The sequence below is a fragment of the Cuculus canorus genome, chromosome 1 (genome assembly GCF_017976375.1).
Source record: "Cuculus canorus isolate bCucCan1 chromosome 1, bCucCan1.pri, whole genome shotgun sequence".
Taxonomy (NCBI): domain Eukaryota; kingdom Metazoa; phylum Chordata; class Aves; order Cuculiformes; family Cuculidae; genus Cuculus; species Cuculus canorus.
Genome location: NC_071401.1, coordinates 144,870,518 through 144,892,601, shown reverse-complemented (window position 1 = coordinate 144,892,601; position 22,084 = coordinate 144,870,518). Strand labels below are relative to the sequence as shown.

At 40.8% G+C, this 22,084-nt stretch overlaps 1 protein-coding gene across 1 annotated transcript in view; it reads right to left on the bottom strand.

Annotated features, from left to right (window-relative positions):
- The window catches only part of LOC128852012 (uncharacterized), a 48,455-nt gene that overhangs the window by 15,573 nt on the left and 10,798 nt on the right, over window positions 1-22,084 (bottom strand). Inside the window, exon 2 of the mRNA XM_054065087.1 lies at window positions 16,591-17,161. Within this exon, the coding sequence (XP_053921062.1) occupies window positions 16,591-17,161 (571 nt within the window). The remainder of the gene's footprint in view (window positions 1-16,590; window positions 17,162-22,084) is intronic.

Below are 22,084 nucleotides of genomic sequence, written 5' to 3'. Positions count from 1 at the left end.
TTTCCATTTCACTTGAAAAATACCACACAGTTTTCACTTAAAATTCCAGAAATCTAATGGCAGCCAGACAATCTCCATCTGTAGACAAACAGTAAATTTCAGTCTTGTGAAATGGTCAGCCCATGGTGCCAGTGATCTCAGAATAATCCATGTCTTTTGAGAATTACACTCACTATACTGAGAGTTACAGTTGATCGCTTAGTGTGATAATTTAGTAAAACCAGGACTGACTTTCCCAGATAGGTCAATAATTTGAAGTGGGTAATGAGATATACATGAGGTAGATGAAGAACAGTTTTTAGGTAGCTTTAGTATAGTAGCACACTCAATTAAAAAACATGGATCAGATGTTTTCACTCATTTTGGACATAATTTAGTGCAGGATCCAGTGGTTTCCCTACAATTTGACAAAAAAGTCCTAGGGATCATTTGTTCTTATTTAGATGGAAGCATACTTGACAAGTACATCTGCTTCTTACATCCAAAAAAATCTAGCCATTAACTTGTCTTTTATTCCTTGTTACGCAGCTCAGTCATAAGAAGGAGGGAAAGTTGATGAAACAAATTTATTTTGATGAAATAAATTTATTTTATTTATCAGCAGATTCACTGATGGATTCAGAGCAGGAGTCACGAAGCTTTTGGAGCAGTCTGTGAAGGCAACTAGGAAGTGCTAAGTTACATAGAGCCCGGGAAAATAAAAAGTAGGTTGCATTTGCACTTGTTTGTTTGTTGTTTTTTTTTTTTTTTGTAAGGGCATCTATTACTATGTATCACAGTTTAGCCCGGGCCCAACAATTTTGGAAGCTAAAACCCAGCAGCTGGACTCCCAGTTCCCTCCTCCCCCATTACTCCCAGGAAGAGGGGAAAGTCAGAAAGCCAAGCCAAGCTTTAGAATGAACTCACTCTTCAGCATAAGTAACCGCAGTTTAGATATGAAAAACTGCAGAAATTATAGCACAAGGAATTCTAACCACTAAAAAGTTAAGGAATTTTTACTAGCAACAATAATTATTATGCATTTCCATAAGTAGTTTATCCTCAATTCCAAACTTCTGTTGTTGATCTCCAAGTTAGCCACTCTCAAAGAAAAAAATATGCAGGTAAATTGCTCCATTTTCATTCTAGACTTTGAACTAAGGATAGAAAACTAACCTGCTAAGCTTTTTAACGATTTTATGATTAATCACAGGTAAATCTGTGAAAGGGTATAAATATTTTGAATAAAATCCATAGGAAAAAACCAACATGTTTTACCTGGTCATATTTCTTTCACCTTGAACATAAAAAAGACCAGATCTGATTAGATATCAATATGCAGCTGATAGGGTAGAAATCCCCTTACCTTTCATATCGCATGGCAAGTTTACTCAGCACAACCATTTTTACTGAACTATACCATTACCAGGCACAGAATATTTGTACAGTTAAACTAAACTTTGGAGGAACTAAAAGAAACTGAGCCCGGTTTCTGGCTGTAGAACAGTACCCAAGAGTTCCAAAGAGTTAAAAAAAGCTCAGTGTATGAACATTAGTCTAGAATAGCTCTTTTCTATGTCAGTCAGTTCCCTGTTTTGCTAAAAACTATACCAAGTGAGGGGCTTCATCTGAACATACATGTAAAAGATGATACAGAGAAGTATGCAGAAAAGTTTGATAACCAAGAGGTGGGATAATGACAGTACTCAGAGACCCATGGACCTGTTATAATCCATTAGAAAGTATGTTCCTCCATACAGTCATAAGCACTCCATACATGACCAATACCATTACCAGTTCACAGTTTCCACTGGATATGAAAAGCTCAGAAACGCTAAGGAGCTTCTCTGGCTTTTAAAATTATGCCCCTAGCAACTGCTAAATCAAAATGCAGTCTGTAGCCCAGGCCCACAATCACTAGTAGGAAGGAAACAACAGATCAACTCTGGTGAATCAAAGCCAGCTGGAAGCACAACAGTAGCCCCAGCTGTCAGAGCACAGCACTACCACGGTGGTGACAGTGGCCACCCCACTAGCTCTGGCCCAAAGAATGGCAGCAGGAGTTGAAAAAAATGCGAGAGCTCAACATCTAAGGCTCACCTTCCCCATTGCTGTGTGTGTATAGCTGCTGTGGTGAACATCCTGAAGGGAATAAACGAGGCTGTAGCCTTCGCTTTCTGGTTCCAGCGAGGAAGCAATTTTTCAGTCTTTTTTTTAAGTAGAAGTCAGTGGAGAATCCAGTGAAGTGGTGTAAGGGAAATAAGGTTGTTTTAAATTCAAACATGAAGTCACAGGAATTATTGCATTGACTTTGCCTGCCTGTTTTGAGCCTAGTAAGTGCAGGAGCCCTACTTAAGTTTGTGTACTAACACCAAGTTAAATATTTATCTGTCAAGATTTGTCTATAATTGTTGGATCTCATGCAATGTTTTATTGATATTTGTCAATAAAGAGAAACACGCAGCTGCTCATATTTTAAGTTTCCATAGGTACCATGTACTAATATTGAATTTACACATTTTCAGCACAGCAAGGCACAGTTCTGTCTGTAAGCCAACATTATGGAATTTTTGAAAGATCCTGAAGTTGAATAAAGTTACTTAAATTTAAATTGCATTATTAACTTTGGTATATTAAAATTACCTTAACTGAAGCTGAATAAAATTCTGCTTTAGATTTAAAAAAAACAGGTTCTTCTTATATGTATAAGGTTAGCATATAAAGTTACCTTCATTTCTTAGCCTTGGAGGTGTATGCTTTTCTTTCTTTTTTTAATTCAAATGCATAAATTAGAATTATCTTAACATGTCCACAGCTGCCTCCTGTTTAATATCAGATACATCAAATCAAAGAGGACGCGCATTGTCCACCATCCTCTAATCTGGAAATAAGCATTATGCATCTTTTCAGAAAGGTATTATGCCTGTATATTCCTAAATGTCTCTACTAAGTCCTAATTGTGGAATAGGATTATATTAAAAAAAAAAAAACCCAAACTTTTTGAGTTAATAAGGAGTAAACAGTGAAAGAGTCGGTTTTATTCTTCTTATAGTGTTTTCACTAAAGAAAACAAGCACAGGGAGGAATGAATTGAAGGAAGAAACAAACCAGTCTAAAGTCACATAAAAAAACCCCTCTCATTGACCCAATATGCTGTGCAGAAAAGATCTTCAACTTATTAATTTTACATTATAATCATTGCAGGAACCACAATAGCAACACCAAAGAAAGATTACCTATAGTAGTTTGCTGCTAAATTAAATTCTTTTATAATGTCTTACTGTACAAAAATGGATCTGGATCTCATCATGCTATACACAACATGTAAGCAAAACAAGAGAAGATGATTCTGCAGAAGAGATTACTGTACTTTAATTATTCATTCCACTTGCTCAGGACATAAAGAGCCTGTTTTCTATCATGCTGAGGCAACCAGGAAGAGCGTAACAACAGAAAAAGAATCCTAGTGGACAACACTCCAGTGCCACACAAGTTGCTGCCTCAAGTGCCGGTGCTTCAAGAGTCTGCAGAAGGCAGCAGCAGAGGCAGATGCCCTTCAGATCACCTGCAGAAAAATCAGCTAGATAGCCTGCTGCTTATTACGTGGCACTGACTAAAAGTATGGTTGCAGGAAAACTTCAGCGTTAGACAACATTTGAGGCTCTTGATATATTTCCAGTGTGACTGCTGTAGGTAATAGACAAATGCAAATCACTGCTGAGTTATTACAGATATTTTTAATGAAGACTTCTGACTGCTAGAAAGTTGCCTATAATCTATTAAATGAAATTACTGTATAAGACAGGCATTAACTACCACCGCCAACATACAAAACTCATTACGTTTACATTTCTTCACAAATTCAATATGGTATGTAAAAGAGAAATTAACCTCATCAATAGAAAATATTCCAAAGCCAATAATTAAAAACTGGCAATTGGATTTCCTTCTATTTACTTGAATACATGTCATTCAAGAGCTTGTGGTAAAAACAGAGGTTCTGCTTCATTAGCACACAATTACCTATTTTTATTCTATGTGGCTTGTTAGCAGCTGCTCTAAAGCAGTTCAGAAGTTTTAATTTAAAGTTTCCCATGCTTACCAGCTCTCAGGATTCTTCTGCGTTCTCTCAAAGCCCCCCCCCAAAAAAAATTTAAAAAGAAAAAAAACTTAGGATAAAGCGTCCTTTCAGCACCATGCAGCTCGCAGTCCTTTCTCCTTATTCCCAGTTACTAACTTGCTTCTGATTTTCTAACCCCTACCTGGAAAAAAAAGCCTTATCAGAAAGCTGATCCTGGTTCTACGCCCTCAGCCACTGCAAACATTGTATTTTAACTTCAACCAACCTGCCCTTCCTCACATACCAAAAAAAAATATCCAACTGTAGTAGTTCAGATACCTCAGCTCTGTATATTTCAGTTTCCAGCTCTGCTAGCTTTACCCACATTTAAATGTTGCCTATCATCTCAGTGACTATGATAAGCATGCAGTCCTTGTCAATTTTAGCAAGGATGATATATTCTCACGTTACAGAATTAAAAGGCATTTTTCCTTCCTGAAACTGAAGCTAATATTTGACAGCAAGCAGCTACTTTCTTTGTTTTCTTGAGGGAGGAAAAATACTTAAAGAAATTCCTCCATTTCCTTCCAGAATGTAGATTCAGGGTGATACGTGGGCACAAAGGCCGCCTAAATATTAGTGACACAAAGGACGGTGTCAGAAGGAACACACTGGAAGCAGAGAGGGGCAGGAGTGTTTTCTACTTTCAGTATGTACTTTTGTACTAACAAACAGAGCTCGGTAGAACACTGTGGAAAACAGAAGACTACTAAAATATGCACTCTCATAGTCTTCACAGACCACATTTCATCTACTTCTGCTCAAGTCTCTAATCTCCTTCCCTGGGATGAAAGGAAGGAAATAGTGAAAGATTTACTTTTTTTTTTCCCCCCTTAAGCCAGCACTGATGTAAGCAATAGGGCTCTACACCACAGGGCAGCTGAAGGAATTGGATTTTTTTCCCTGCAGCAAGCTCTTTCCAAAATGTCACCGTAATAGAGAATTTCTGTAATTTTTTCCTGTTTTGTAGACTATCTCTCAAGCACCTCCAGGCAAAAGGAAACAATTGGAAAGCCTGGTGCTGCAAACTCATACTAACTGATGCCCACCTATGACATTTGCTGGGCCTGAAAAACATAAGATAAGTTTTCATTTGCAGTGCTGTACAGTCACTTCTCTACAAGTAAGGGTTTGGATTCTGTAACTTCACCATATCTGAGTATTCATTACATCATTCCTAGACACATTAACTAGAAAAGAATTATCCTAACCTTCTGTGCCTCAGAACCATTCCCCATGCAGATATTTCAGAAGCATTACCAACCCAGTCTTCCACACACCGGCCATTTTTCTCTGTCAGCTTTAAAACCACTTTCCTTTTAGAAAGCACTACATTAGTATTCTCTCAGAAAATTGTAGTCATATGCTTTTGTATTAGAGAGTAAGAGTCTGAATTATTTGTATCAAGAAGTTTTAGAAGACTGTGAAGGCTTTCTGCTGTCTTATATAAGAGGTTCATGGTCCTGCTCACAGCTGTCAAACACTCCATGCTATTTCTAATGCATGCTGAACACATACACCTTGACCCCAGTAGAACAGAAGCAATCAATTATGGCTTGGCAAATGCCTTTGAACATCACTGTTGAATCCCATGGGGGAAGAAGTAATCTGACAATTTGAGACGCATGAGACACCCCTAGAAATACTCTTCCATTTTCTAAGTGATGTTAAGTATTTATATCAGCAAATAATAAAAATACACATAGAGAAACTACTTAATCCTTCCCCCCCTTTTCCATTTAGAACCTATCACCTTCATATCTCAACATTTTATGTACGTTATATGAGGCACAAAGCTGAATTAAGATTAGTTTTAATCAGGATCCAATCCCACACAACTGCCGGATGGCATTTAAGAAATGACAAAGAGGGCAAAATATTGACAATGGTAAGATACAATGATACGACTCAGATTTTAAAATGGTAAGCCTACTTTTCTGTTGCAAATCAACTGCATTTGCGGAGAAAAACCAAAAAATCCCCATATAAAACTAGTTAAGTACACAGTGGATATTGGCCACATGAGAAAAGCAGATATATACAGTTCACAGTTGTTAAAATCAGGAAGTAATTTTCCACAGTTAGCATGAATAGATACTTGTTTGTTTAAACTCTGTCAAATCCTTGGAAGAGGTAACATTTGGGTTCTGAAGTTTCTTTAAATTCCTTATTATTACACACAATGTTACTATTGTTCTCATTTCTATGAACAAAAGTCTTTTAATATATTCTGTGCACAAGCAGTAAAGTCCAGAAAATACTTAAGACAAACACTTAAAGGGGTAATCTCCACACCAAAGTTGAACAGTAAGGGCAGTCAATACTAGTCAGTTTTCTTGCTGGCTGTATACAGCAGTTGAGGTGGACCTTTTTTCCCCCCTATAACTGCAAGTGAGTAATTCTGAAGATATCCTCAGTGCTTGATGCAGGACAGGGAAAATATGTAAGTTTAGAAATAAGATTATGTGCACAACCAACCACTTGGATTGTATTTGACCTGCCTACACTCTTCCATTCGACTTGACTACAAAAGCCACTACAGAGCAGTATGCTGACTACCTCCTACTACCTGACCTAGCTTGGCAGTTTCTGAACAGCATGTTAACAGCCAGCTCAGGCATTAGCATGCCCTTTGTTTGTTAGCCTGGTGAGTGAGTTGTCCACTGGATCAGATATAGATTAATTAATTACAAAGAACATTGTTTACTGCATTATCATGCATTACTCAAGTGACTGTGAAGGTAATTACAGAGCAACTGCTCGGTCATATTACCAGAACTACATGGAAGTCAACTTAAACTTCTGCGTTAACAGCTACTCTATGTTCTAAAATGGACCATTATTTTCAGTAGTAAATAGATGTAACTTGTTTTCAAATTTAAAATACATCTTAATAAAATTCACAGTTCTATACTTAGCATTAAAATAAGCCAAAACAGAAATGCTGAATAATTTTAGGCACTAATAGCAATTCTCATTTTATTGTATATATTATAAAAATTAGGTGGTTTCCAAAGCCTCCTCTAGAATCACATTTTCACCCAACAATTCCAGAGGTTTTGTTTTAAAGATATAAAAGCCTGCTTTGATAGGGCAAATAAAAAGAATCCCTGAGAACTCTTGAAAACCATATGGTGTTTGTCATAACTTTCTTGAATGCTGTAGTACTGCTAGCCCATAGGAGAATAGCTGAAGTACAAAAGGACTCCACAGATGAAATATAATCTCTTAATGATGAAAGTCAGTGACAGACTGAATAAAAAGGAATGTACAGTATGCTTGTATTAATATGGGGGCATTTTGGCAGGAGTCAACTGGATAAAAAGCTAGCAGTATAATTGCTTCAATTCTATCAAAACCAATTTATTTTTCTGTATCGGTGTCTTTGCTTTGATTCTTAAATCATCAATTCTGAAGATGAATGTAATTAGCCAGTAAGTTTCATTTCCTAAGTCAATTACTGATGTAAATACGCGTAATGTGTATATTCATATTCAATTAAGAAACTGAAGTATCACAGACAAGATAGTGAATGCTGGTATGTGACAGCAAAAACAAGAAACATTCTGACTACTTACAGCAAGAAGCTGTCATTAAGACTTTCTGATACAAGACAAATTTTAAAATAAACTTATCTTCAAATATTTTTTGCTTTAACAATTTTACTATTCAGGTAATTTATAAGGTTTTTTTTAAGTTTCCTGTAGACCCTAACTTTGGTTTTTGAATCAAAATACCTGTTTCACAGTGGAAGAGAAGGTAGGAGTCTGAAACAGTTTAAGCAACTGAACGCCTCAGCCAAGTAGGAAGATAAAACCTATCAATATAACCCTCAAGTAAAGGAATAAAAAGTCACCCTACCCCAGCATACTAGCTGGAGCTTAAAGAGTCTCCACAGGGGATAGCAACCAGGCAGATGAACCGGGATCCTCAGCCAGAACCAGGGGCATGGCAGGGAGCTCTACGCTCTCTCCCTCTCTTTTCTACCAGCTATGGGCAAGAGGATCTGCTCTGAGGTTTGCTCAGATCGAGGCCTCTTGTGCTTCACAGATACAGAAGGCATGTACCAAACATGTCCTTCGAAACGTCTCTATTGACTTCTGCTCTGAGTGCTGCAACATCCCCAAAGAGTTCACATGGAAGACCCATCAAGAATCCAGCTGGTCCAGAGAAAGCACACAGCACTAAAACAGGGCCCAGGACAGCTGTCTGCAGCTGGGCCACCAGCAGCCCTGGTGCCCTAGCAATAGTGCTCAGCATCAGCTCAGATCCCACAGGTTTCACATGTGCAGGAGCTGGACAAAGTTATAACGTAATTATACCCCTACAAGGCTGGGTGGTGTTACAGCAGCTGCAAGTCCCCACCATGAAGAGCCATGCGGACTCAGCCACAACAGCAAAAACAAACCAAACAAAACCAAAAGCACAGAAACATCACATGCTCAACTAATAAAAAGTCAAATCTTTAAAAAGGCCTGAAGAAATCCATCCACTGAATCAGTCTGAATTATTTTCAATAATTGGTCACCATTTTGCCTCCCTGATCCTCATCTAAATCTGGGCACCCTAACATCTATTTGAGAGGGAGGACGAGGGCCTGCAGTTACTCACAAGGGGAAGGCTGGAACCATAAACTGGCTGCATTATCATCTCTGCTGCAATAAAGCAAAAAAATCACAGAGATTTCACATCTCACATTAGAGTCCCATCACTTTTTTCCTTCTTGCCAGGCTATTTAACTTATTTTACATTAACATCTGTGACACGCTTAGTATTAATAGCTAGTAACTAACACTATTTCATTGCTCTGCCCTGCCTTCTACTCAGTGTCTTCTGCCTCCAATTTTAATCCATTTTATGCTCTGTTTTACTGAATTTCAGTGTAATCAGAGGCGTCAAATTACTCAGAAACTCATTAAAAGTACGTTTCTTTACATGTCTGCCTTTGCAGGCTACTGTAGCACTTTAATTTTCCTCCTCTTCTGCTTTTACCAATTTCTCCCTATCTTCCAATATCACCTTACTGCTCTGTCTTTTTGTGCTGGGAATGCATCACTGATTTTTACTTGGTTTGCCAACATTTCAACAAAGCCTTGTTCTTCTTTCCTTACATTAATTTCACAAGTCCTTTCTTCTGCTAAAGCCATCCCTGTTAAAAAGCTACTTCCAAGGTAGCTAGTTGAAGAAACAATTAAAAATTCCTTTTTTAATTTCCTCCTTTCACTTCCTTGGGTTATTGACAAAACTATTGCTCTGGGAATACCTTCTCCACACAGAACTCTCTCTCCTCTTGTCAGAAGTACACGAGTTTGTTGATAACAACTTGAATATATTGAGCTGTCCACAGTTAGGCATTTGATTAAAATGTTTCAACCATCAAGAGCTGGAGGCAAAGTTTATTCACAGATTTAACAGGATGGAAGGATCATTTTGGTCATCTCAGTGTTGCAGCCAGTTCTGTTTAATATCTTTTTCAAGGATCTGCATGAGGGGCTTGAGTGTTCCCTCAGTAAGTTTACACCAAATTGAGTGGCAGTGTTCATCTGCTTGAGAGTAGGAAGGCTGGATCAGTGAGCCCACGTAAACTGTATGAGGTTTAACAAGGTCAAGTGCCAGGTCCTGTGCTTCGCTCACGACAACCCCATGCAATGCTACAGGCTTGGGGATGAATGGCTGGAAAGCTGCGCAGTGGAAAAGGACTTGGGGGTACCGGTCAACAGCCAGCTGAACATTAGGCAGAAGTGTGCTCAGGTGGCCAAGAAAGCCACTAGCATCCTGGTTTGGGTAGGATATGGTGTGGCCAGCAGGAGTGATCATGTACTTAGCACTTGCGAGACCACACCTTGAATCCTGTGTTCCATTTTGGGCTCCTCACTACAAGAAAGGGCAGCAAAGCTGGTGAAGAGTCTGGACAGCAAGGCTTATGAGAAGCAGCTGAGGGAACCAAGGTTGTTTAGACTGAAGGAGGCTTAGGGGAGACCTTATTGCTTTCTACAACTACCTAAAAGGAGGTTGTGGTGAGGTGAGTGTTGGTCTCATCTCCCAAGTAACAAGTGATGGGACAAGAGGAAATGGCCTCAAGTTGTGCCAGGGGAGGTTTAGATCGGATATTAGGAAAAATTTCTTTACTGAAAAAGTGGTAAAGTATTGGAAGAGGCCGTCCAAGGACGTGGTAGAGTCACCATCCCTGGAGGAATTAAAAAAATGTGCAGACATGATACTTGAGGACATGCTTTAGAAGGTATTGTATTGGGCTGACAGTTGGACTTCATGATCTTAGACGCCTTTTCCAACCTTGAGGATTCCATGATTCTATAATCTAACTATTCATCCTGGATAGCCTTATATTCAGGAGAGATATTAGATGCAGTATTCCATGCTGGAACAGAAAGCAAATTTTTCGTTCACAGAAAAAGGAGTCACAGCTACAAGATTCACAATTGGTAATTTGATTAAAATATTAAATTGGCAGTAACTTCTTGAAGAAAATCTACCCATCATTAATGGAACTAGAGGAAAAATCCCATAAGTATCTTATTTCAAAATTTGCTTGCTCCGTATTTTCCCTTCCCCTCTGACAAATCCTTCATCCTGAGAAGACAGTTTGTCTTATATAGCAAGATACTTTAAGACATAACAGTGCAAAATACAGCATTTGGAGCACTTTATCACACTGTACGCCGGACATACTGACAAACGGCATCAAATACTGCCCAGTTATGAATGGGATTTTGACTGAAATGGTGCAAGATGGGATAGTCCCTTACCATGACTTACGAAGTGGGTGAAAAGTCTGACAACTGCAGTTTTAAGCAGCACAGGTACTGACAGACAAAGGACAAGATAATAGCTAAAGGTAAGTAATTTTTTTTTTTTTAATGAACAGCTTCCTTTATCAATATTTGTATTTTACTGGTTGCCCAAAAGTAACACAGTCCTCAAGCATGCTCTCCTTTTCCAATCTTCCAACTATATTAATGAATTTATTTGCAAGAGCAACCTGCTCCTGTGATTTTGTACATTAAACTAATTTATGTTGTGTGTGTGCAAGCTATTGCTTTCCCAATTTCAGCTATGACTAATGCATTTCAGGAATGGCATTTACCAGCATCTCTGCATTTTTCCCTTTGGCGTATATTCTAAATTAGTCTTTACAGCAAGGAGAAGACTTACTTTCAAGCAAATCCATATCAAATTGTAACTCTTCCTTGAAATCCTTTGTGTATTGTCACTAGCAAGTCAAGCAGTGAATACAAATTCTAATTTATTTAAGGAAATCACCATCCTGATCACCAGGAAGTCAGTATTACAAGATCAACAACAATTATTGGGTAAAGTAGGCATTGTTAGACAAAGGCTAAAGAGATTCATCAAGCCAATCCAAGATACACATGTAAGTGACCTCAGTCCTGAACAGCCAGTGAACAAAACAGTACACTTATTGGCTTTAAAGGGATTATTTTGATCCTAGATATTTAGGGGAGAAGTGGGGGAAGAAAGGTATAAGAAAGCAGTAAAATTATGTTCAGGAAGCTAAGCTCTATTTCCTGGCACTTTCACACAGCACATTTGTTTCAATAGGAGGCACATGGGATTAACTTGGCCCAGAGAAACAGGAAGCTCTCTAACAATAGAAAACTGTGTTTTCATGCAAGTTCTGCACAAAGTGAATTTTTTTTTACACCTTCCCTCATTTTAGAGGGGAGAGGAATGTTTAGAAGCAGTTTCCTACACATTCACTTTGCTCTCTCAGCATTTTTAAGTATCAGGTTACCTTAATAAATCTCAACTTCAGAAAAAAATTCAAAAACCCTGCATTCACCAGGAAGGTAGGTAAAGCACCTAGTTCTCTTTTGCAGTGGTCTCTTATGCAGCTACAGATTCCAGTCACTGCTTAAATTAGCCCTAATGTATAGCAATATATAGAGACTGTATAGCAATTGGATTTTCAGTCACTGCAGACCAGTCAACAAAACGCAGTGGGTAACACAAAGCTAGGAGCAAGGGGAATGATAGTCCAGAGTTCATTACTAACTAAACCAAAAACAACAATGAAAAACTTATACGATAGTATAAGTATCATTGTATAGTTGTCATTCAAGCTTTTAAAGGATAAACCCCTGAATAATAAAGACATTTTTCATAGACTAGAACAGCACACTATTAATCTCATTTAGTTATCTCCAGCTACAAGATGGAAAACCACAAAACTACTGAAGTGTTTTTTTATATAATCACATAAAATCATACACATTTAACAGGCATAGATACAACAGTAGCAGCAGGGAACTAATTTTTTTCCTGTCAGTGTTTGCAGACACCTTGCTGCAATGGATGCTGTCCTGAATGCAAATTACCTCAGCTCCCTAAGAAGCACACTGCAATGTCTGAGACTGCCAATGGTACAATGCCAGCAGACATATATTTAGGAAAAGGGGATCAGAAGAAAACAGTCCATAAGGGTGTAAAGCCAAGAAACCAGTGCAAGATTTGAATGACACAGAAGTTAACCTGGTCTCTGTGCAGCGAGGACAAAGGTGACTGTACTGACGGCAGGAATTTGCCATTTCTTGCTATGGAACTGACTTACTATATCCTTCTGTTCTAAGCTATGTCTTCACAGCCAAATCACATGATTAAGTGGAGCTACAACCTTCTTGGATAGCTTAATCCCATGCAGAATCAAAGCAGTGCCATGCTCTCACCTCGCAGAGTTCTTAGCTTATGAAAGGTGCTGAACAAGCAGTAGCCTACACTTGCTTCTTGGCAAATAGCTACTTATGAATTAACACGCATACGCGCATTTGCAGTAAAGATTTGTTCAAGTTGGTATCAACTCTGAATTCTAATTTAGCAGAAAAAAGACATCAAATCCACATTAGTTCTTCCCTTCAAAAACAGATTACTATTCATGCTACTCCACTGAATTCTCATCTCTAAACTGACTCCAGATATCAGTCTTAACATTTTCCAGCCATTTCAAATCATGTCTGAAGACTAAAGTACCCTTTTGTCCAAACCTTTAAATTAATGTCAACATCTAATAAGACATAATTTTTGCTCTGCTGTGTAGGTAAACACACCAAGATTTTTCAAACTGGAGTGTTAATAAAATTCAATTGCAATTCTGCACATGACAATGAACCTGAATGACTTGGACTATAGTATATTGAAAAGCAGAAGCAGATTTTTCTGTTATATGTGAGACACTTAAATTGCAATGCATAACAAAAGATGCTGTAATGGAAACCTTAAGTAGCCCATTTCAGCATCATAAACATTTTCAAAATACCAAAAGTGGAAATACCCCCTGATCTTCTGCTTCCCAGCATAGAAAAGCTGCAGCATTTCCTAACTTCATCAGGCCAATGTGATGAAACTATTGAGTGTACAGGAGTTACAATAGATTTTATTAAGTCTTCGCATTAATTAACACACAACTCGCTAGTGGAGAAGAGTTCTGATAAGCCTGCCATATACATAATCCAGATTTTTCTCAAATGCATTTATAAGCAAATATACCTCGTGTGATACACCTAGTTTCTCTAGCTGCTTTCTAGATACAGATCTGAAACAACTGCCAGTCCTGTCCCCAAGCAATAACTTAACTACCATATTTCACAACACTTGGCAGAGACAAGGATAAGAGATTTGTCTTATCTCTTAGGCTACACTAACTCCTCCTTCCACCTAAAGTTTTCAAAGAGGTCAAAGGCATACTCTTTCATTAGAAAATCCCTTTAAAATCCTGATAGCATTTGGTAAGCCAAAAAAGTATTAACACCTGCTTTTTTTTTTTTCTTTTTTGATAGGAGAAAGTACACCCCAGACCACACCTGAGGATTAAAGTTTATGCTTGCTTGCAGAATCAAGGCTGATAACGTTTTGTCAGCAACAGAAGCAACTGCAGTCACATTCTGACTACAAAGAACAAACACAGAAGGAGGCTACAAAGCTATCCTGGGACTACAGGATGCTGGAGCACATGCCACCAAGGCCTCTGTCAACAGGAGGGGCAGCCAGGGAGCCAAAGTCCCACTAAAAGAATACATTGTGTAGTCCCACTAAAAGAATACATGTGTATACATTGCTTGTATACACAAGGTTTCTTCACTTAATTTTCTAGGAGAAATGGATTATGCATGAAAAAAAAAAAAAAGGATTTCTCTACCTACATAAGAAAAGCCTAAAAACATCACTGAGTCTCCCTTTTATTTCCCACATATTGGAATTCACTTTCTTATCTTAATTTTGGGAGGTATTCATATTGCAATCATATTTAGCAAATACGACACAAGCAAGTACTATGAAGTTGGTTACTGCAGTGCAGGGACAAACTGACAGGCAGTATGTTGCTCTTGTCATGGCCGTCACAACCTTTCCGCCATTCAAAAGCCCCAAGAATAATGCTCACACTGAAGAGCTACACATTACAAATATATAGAGTAAATAAAAGCCATACAGTGGAGTTTGTGTGTGCACAGACGAAAAATGCAACAATAAAAGATCATAGCTGAATATGAAACTGTTACCCAGGGGTCTAAAGTAAGAGCAACTGCAGAGGCTAATGAAACTAAAGTAGAAACTAACAGAAAACACAGGGTCCCTGTTGTAAAGGGTACCTCTCTTAGAGTAGAATGAAATTCATGAAGTCTACATTCTACAAATACAACTGCCAAGTCTTCTTTCCCAATGTACACACATAAATAAAGCCTTGGAAAAAATATCCCACCACCAATAAAAAAAAATATAGGTTCATGTACATCCAAAATAACTATAAATAGCACACTAGGAACAGCATTGCAATAGTCTGTTCTTCTCTGTGCGTACTCATTAAATTAAGCCAGGAATTAGGGAAAAGGCAGTCCCCAGGGAGAACATCTCATCCTTACATTTGACATGTCATCATTCCCACCATTATAACAAGCGTACGTCAGAGATTTCAAGCTTTACATCATCCACTTTGCCCTTCCACATCACAGAATCACAGAAAGGTCAGGGTTGGAAAAGCCTTCTGGAGATCATCTAGTCCAACCTGCTAAAGCAGGTTCACCCAGACCAGGTTGCACAGGAACATGTCCAGGTGAGATCCGAGTATCTCCAGTGACTGAGGCTCCACAACCTCTATGGGCAGCCTGTTCCAGTGCTCTATCACCATCACAGTAAAAAAGTTTTTCCTCATGTTCAGGTCACATTCATAACATCCATAAAACCAAGGTGCCTTGACACGACAAGCACAGCATGCCACACCTGCCGTAACATCACAGAGTCGCCGAGTTTAGACACATAAATGGGCGCGTACGTTAACTTGCTCATAAACCAATGACTTCCTGAAGTTCAGATTTTATAACAGCTTATTTTTACAGCATGGCCAAGGTAACACAAATAACCGGCCTAAACCTACCACCTCTTTTAACAGCCTGCATCAATGTTGTAGCAGCTGCCTTCTGAAGCATAACATGTCAAACAAGTCTAACACAGGTTTGTGGCTGAAGGGGGCAAAGAAAAAGGCACCTGGGGGGTCAGGTGCAAAGCATGGTGCTGTTAGGGGCAACGGATGTTTTCCTGCCAGTCGAAGAGCTCTTAAAAGTACAAGTTAAGAACATTTTGTGCCGAGGCAAGGGGTCTGTACCCACCCCTGCTCCAAGAAGCGGCTCTGCAGCTCCTTCGAGCTCATCCTCACCACACAGGCACGCACGGCAAAAGTTTACTTAAACGAGCCTTTTCCCTGACTTCAAGGAGGAAACACACAACCTTTTATTTACGCAAACAGACAGTCGAAGAGGGAGAAGGAAGCCACAGCTCACACCTACCCGCACAGCAGAGCCACCACTCCCCTGCAATCCCCGGGGTCATAGAATAGAATCACCAGGCTGGGAAAGACCTCTTGGATCATCGAGTCCAACTATTCTTATCTGCCACTAAACCACGTCTCTGAGCACCTCCTCTACTCGTCTTTTTAATACCTCCAGGGATGGGAACTCAACCACCTCCCTGGGCAGCCTCTGAACCTTTCTGTGAAAATTTATTTCCTGATATCCAGTCTGAACCTCCCCTGGCAGAGCTTGAGGCCATTCCCCCTTGTCCTGTCCCCTGTCACTTGGGAGAAGAGGCCAGCTCCCTCCTCTCCACAACCTCCTTTCAGGTAGTTGTAGAGAGCAATAAGGTCTCCCCTCAGCCTCCTCAAGGCTAAACAACCCCAGTTCCCTCAGCCAAGTAAGACTTGTTCTCCAGCCCCCTCACCAGCTTCGTTGCTCTTCTCTGGACACGCTCCAGAGCCTCAACATCCTTCTTGTGGTGAGGGGCCCAGAACTGAGCACAGGATTCGAGGTGCGGTCTCACCAGTGCCGAGTACAGGGGCATAATAACCTCCTTGGACTTCCCTCTGCAATCCCCCAGGACCCCCTGCAATCCCCGTGTCCCCCTGCAGTCCCCGGGTCCCCTTGCCGGCAGGGCAGAGGCAGAGCCGAAGGAGCCGTGCGGGCTGTTACCTGCGGGCGTCCTCCGGGCGGGCACGGCGGGGCGGGTGGTCGCTGCTCCATAGGCGGCGAAGGGGCTGAATTTCCTGCGGATCGCCGGCCGCCTGAAGTGCATGCCCTCGGCTCCGCTCATCCTCGGAGCCCGGGGGGAGAGAACGGAGAGAGGCAGAGTGAGGGGGAAGCCCCGAGGGCAGCACCACCCTCCCGTCACCCTTCCCGCTCCGGCCACGCACCTGCCCGCCGGTCCCCGCCCCCGCCGGCACCTGCCCGAGCGCCTCCTGCTGCTTCCCTGCCCCGCGATACCTGCTGCCAGCCTCGGGCATCGCGGGTCCCAGCTCCCCACTGCTTGTCCCGAGTCGGGGATGCAACTTCCCCGAGCCGGACGCGCAACTTCCCCGAGCCGGACACAAGTTCCCCCCGCAGCCCCCGCGGGGAAGTGGGTGCTGCACCTGCTCTGCTTCCCCCGGGTCAGTCCGCCTCCGCTCACCTCCACCGTGTTCCCGTGCTGCCTTCTCTCCCTGCTCACCTCTGAAATGCCTTCCCGATTCCTGTAAGATTTACAAGTGTGCGTGCAAGAAGTTGGCTGTAATGCAGACCCCCTCTTCCGAGGAGAAAATTCTCAAAGACCTCTGAGTCCTAGCACTTAAAAGTGAGTTTTGATGCCAAGGATTGAGCTGCAGTACTTACATCAATAATAATTCAAGCTAAAAGGGTTCATTCTGGCCAAAGCTGTTGCCTCTCTCTCTCAATTTTAATCAATATTAACCCAGAAATGCAATCAGCTGGCTATGCTGCTGTGAGAGGAGGTTGTGGAGAGGACGGTGCTGGTCTCTTCTCCCAAGTGACAGGGGACAGGACGAGGGGGAATGGCCTCAAGCTGTGCCAGGGCAGGTTCAGACTGGATATCGGGAAAAAAAATTTCACAGAAAGGGTCATCAGGCACTGGCAGAGGCTGCCCAGGGAGGGGTAGAGTCACTATCCCTAGAAATATTTAAAAAACAGGTAGACGAGGTGCTCAGGGACATGGTTTAATGGCAGATAGGAATGGTTGGACTTGATGATCCAAGAGGTCTTTTCCAACCCGGTAATTCTATGATTTTAGGATTCTATGAGAGCTGAGAGTAAGTTCATTAAATAACAAAAGTGTCTAAGAGAACTACTTGCTTGCTTAACTGGGATGTGATGTGTTAGATCTGCACTTCTGCCACCCCAAGAGCAGGTAACAGCAGTCTGCAGGATGCAGGATGAGAGCTTTTGAGTCTGTCAGGGAGTTTGGTGTGGTGCAATTAGCAGCAAACCAGTTGCAATTGGTGCTCCCACTACATGGTTATTTCCCGGGGTTCGGAAACACCAGATTTTAGGGCTTCTGTAGAAGATGGCCTTCTGTTTTGTAACAGCCTCATTTGCTGTCAGTCATACTTGGAGTATCTCCTCACAAAATAGAGGGAATGTAGTCAGCTACGGTCTAGTCTAGAGATGTTCTCCCTTTGGTGATGATCCAACACAACCTTTATTTGCCAGGAAGCCCATGAATTGCTGGAACTTAGTAGAATATTTTGGGGAAGCACCACTCGGCACTTGCTCTGCACTTCTGTCTTTTCTTTGGCCACTGCCGCTAACAGAGATGAGAAGTGGGCAAGTGAACCTTTCATTCGACCCTTACTGCCACTCTTATGCTCTTATATCTTCAGTAATAAGATTTCATGGACTGCTCAGGCAACCTGCTGATTTTGCAACTTCCTTGTCTCCCAAGGGATGAGGAAACCTTTCCTCAGCGCACACAGAGTCATGCATGCAACATGGCCACACCTATACAAGGGAATTATGTGGTGGAGCTTCACTTTCCTCCAGAGTCCTGTGCTATGGTGTGAGGCTCTGTCTGAGTCCTTTCCTGTGGGCTTCCTTGGTGCACAGGACCGGACAGTGACACACCTCCTTCTGATGTCAAGGGGCCATCTGTGTGAGACAATAGCAATTTCTTACCCATGGGAGGCACAGCAGCAAAGAGAGGCTGTGGTGGTGTTACCTGTATCACATACACAGCAGCAAAAGATCATGTATCACATATACAGCAGCAAAAGAAGTCAATTTCCAAAGGATCATGAGGCAGAAATCAATTGAATGGATTTTCTGCTTTTAGTGTTAGAGACCAGGTCAGCAGCAGGGGGGGAATTGGTGCAGCTGAGACATCTGTCACTATGTGCCAAGGATCTGACTCTTTTCGTCTCTTTGTGAAATCATTTTCTTCCAGAAGAGGGTGGATTTTTACAGCCTCCCCCCTCCCCCTTCATTCAACACTGAAAATGAGACAGTCAGATCACCTCCCAAATTTTGTCTGTGTGCTTATTATTGCAATCATTAGGTTTTACTTTTGCAAATATACCAAAAAAAAAGCAGCAGCAAGACTTGGAGGGAAAAGACTAATTTATTTCTTGACTTCAGTCACCTGACCTGGGCTACACATTCTTGTAGACTTTAGCTACCTACTGTTCATACATGTGTAGCAAGCATCAATCATTAACTCATTCAGATGAAAATCTTCTTCCAGAGCACTCGTACGCATTTAAATCTTCCTGTAGACTCAGATCAATTCTAGTACCGAGTAATTTTTAGTATTCCCGATTTAAACAAGGAGAGAGCAAGAGAGGCTGAGAACATCCTGTTAATAATTCTCAAAGCACTTCACCAAGGAGGAAATATCTGCCTCTGTTGATGGGACAGGAAAATGAGGTATTATGTGAAGAAATGATTTGTTTAAAGTTGTCCAATATGTCAATACAGTAGTAAAAACAATACTTTATGGGAATGAAAGTAGGATTGAAAATAGAAGCCCTTTCTCTGTGTCTCTTACAGGTGGTAACTGAGATTAACCCAACTATCAGCTGATTGCTCAATGGCCAGTCTTTAGCCAGGCATAATTACTACTTATTGTTGAACTTTGTACTTGCCTCTTTAAAAACAGAGCTCAGCTTCTGGAAGGAAAACAGCTAATGAAGCAAGGGCAAACAGACACTCCCACAGATCCCAACCAAATGGTAGGAACTATGTTAATTTTGTTTTCTGCGATGTTATCAGTGAGAGAGAACTTACTACAACAGCACTGTGGAAAACAAAGGTCACCTCAGAAAAGAGAGTCATGACAACTCTGTGGCATCAGGAGAGTAGTCACGAAAGTTAATTTTCTTCAGAAAGTGCTCCTGAATCACTATGGTGTATTTAAAGCAATGAAGTGGCAGCATGTGATAGAAGAAATTCACAGAGTCAGTGAATTCATGGTAATTATGGAGCATTTATACACTTCAGTGCAGTACAGGCATCTCAGAGTAGCTTATTGTCTCCTTTCGTCTTAGTAAGTTATGTCACAGACCTGGAGCAGCTGGTTCAAGCTGGCTCTGAACTACTGTACAGCAGCAATGGCTCCGTTCTGCCTGCTTTAACTGAGTGCCCCTTCTGGCACGCCTTTCCTTCTTTTTTATATACTGCTTTCAATCTCTCTTTTTTTCCATTTCCAGGGAGAGACAGAGAGTCTTTTGGCTATGTCAGCAAGAGGAAAAACATTTTTTTCAGTGTAAAAAGTCAATCAGAGATAGATATAATCTTGGAAAACTTCACCCTAAATTATTAAAACTTTACTGTAATAATTTGAGATGGGATCTGAGAACAGAAAATACTGAATAAGCTTAAACATAGTGCTGACATAAACAGTGCTGCCAATTCTGCTCAAAATATATGAAGGTCACAAAATGACACTACTTGAATAAAAGCTTTGCAGCATACCTCCCACCCTAGGTGAAGCGTGGGAAGAGTTATCTACCCTCTCTGTTATATGGTAACTGAGGTAACCAGTAAACCACAGCTAACCCTTTCGAGTGTGGGCACTAGTTGGGCCATCTGGCTCCAGAGCTCTCTGTGGGGGTGGTGAGAAATGCAGTGGTGGAGACTTGATTTAATTACACCTATTTGCATGCGAGAGGAACAACAGGAAGGCTATGGAAGCACACAGAGGTGTAGGAAGAAGGCAAGGACAGCTGGCAAGGATTAGCCTAAATAAAAAGCTGAAAGGGCACTTCTGGCATGTGAAAGGCTTGCAAGCACTCGTCTTATGCTGCTGTAGTCCCAAAGCATTAGGGGAAATAGGATTTAAGAGCAATCTTTGTTTAGTTTGTGAGAAAACAAATGGCTCACTTTGTATGTAAACTATTGTTCCTCCAGTAAACCTCTTTATATTAACCTTTTCTTCTCCTAATAGAAATAGCTTTCAAAGGACCTAATTTTGACTACTTCCCTAAGTGAGACTGTTACTGTGGTTGCTTCTGGTCAAGTTTATTTCTGCAGGAGTTTAGCCTTATTTTCCTCTCAGTTACACAATAACTCTGTTCCTGGATTTAGTTTATGGCCACGAGCTTTGGTTTCTCTGGGTACTACCTTGTGCTGTACCCTGCAGCAAATCTGTGTAGTAACGTATTTTTAGGGAATTAATGCACAGGCCCTTGAGAAAGAAGATACATTAACTCAGCACCTAATAAAAATACACCTATAATGCTTCTAAACGTTACAAACATTAGCTTATTTAGAACTGCTTTGGACAGTATCTTATCTGAGGTTTGACAGAAAAATGCTATTCTCTGTTAGATGCAAAATTCCAATTAAAGCTAAAATTTAAATGCAGCTTGTAGTATAGAAAATCCATACTTAGATACATAGCTAACCAAGCCAAGTCCTGCTTAGGTCAGGGTAGAGTTCATCATACATTTTGAAACTTCTGTGAACTACATGTTGTATAGCCCACAAACCAGTTCTGCTAGTAGGGAAGTATAATGAAGAACAAGAACTGATATAGCAAAAGATAGAGTAGGATACTAATTAGAGAAGAATCTCACTCATCTCAGGCCCTCCTGCACATTCCAGATGAAAAGTTCCTTCTGATGGCAGCAGCAGTTACAATGCACAAAGCAACTTCAGTGTGTGCAATAGAGATATACAGACTAGGCAATCAAATGTGAGGCAGATACTTAACCTCAGATAAATCAGCAGACAGACACAGAATCCAGCGTTCAAAGACATAATACTACTTTGAGCCTGAGACTGCAGACTGGCTTCTTAGCTGGGGGAGCGGCTTACAAAGACGAGAGGGATTCAAGCCTGATGCTTGTTTCCCATGTAGCACTCAGTGTGTGTCTTAGAACAGTAGGGGAACCCTGAATTTATATCATTACACTGGCTTACACCAAATAAATGCACACAGCTTTTTTGTTACTTCCTCCCCATCAAAAAGTCTAGATAGAACACACTGACTTCACTTCCCTGCTAGAAGAAGCTGTAAGGTCAACAGTGTGAATTACAAGTCAAACATCAGAAGTATCCCATGACAAGCACTCCAGCGGAGTAGACAATACCTAGACACTAGCTGCTGGAATAAAAAATGGTGAATAGTTAGGTAGCCCTCAGAAGAAAATTCATGGTAGTCTCCTTTCACCCAGAAAATGGTGTTTCTAATACAGATCTC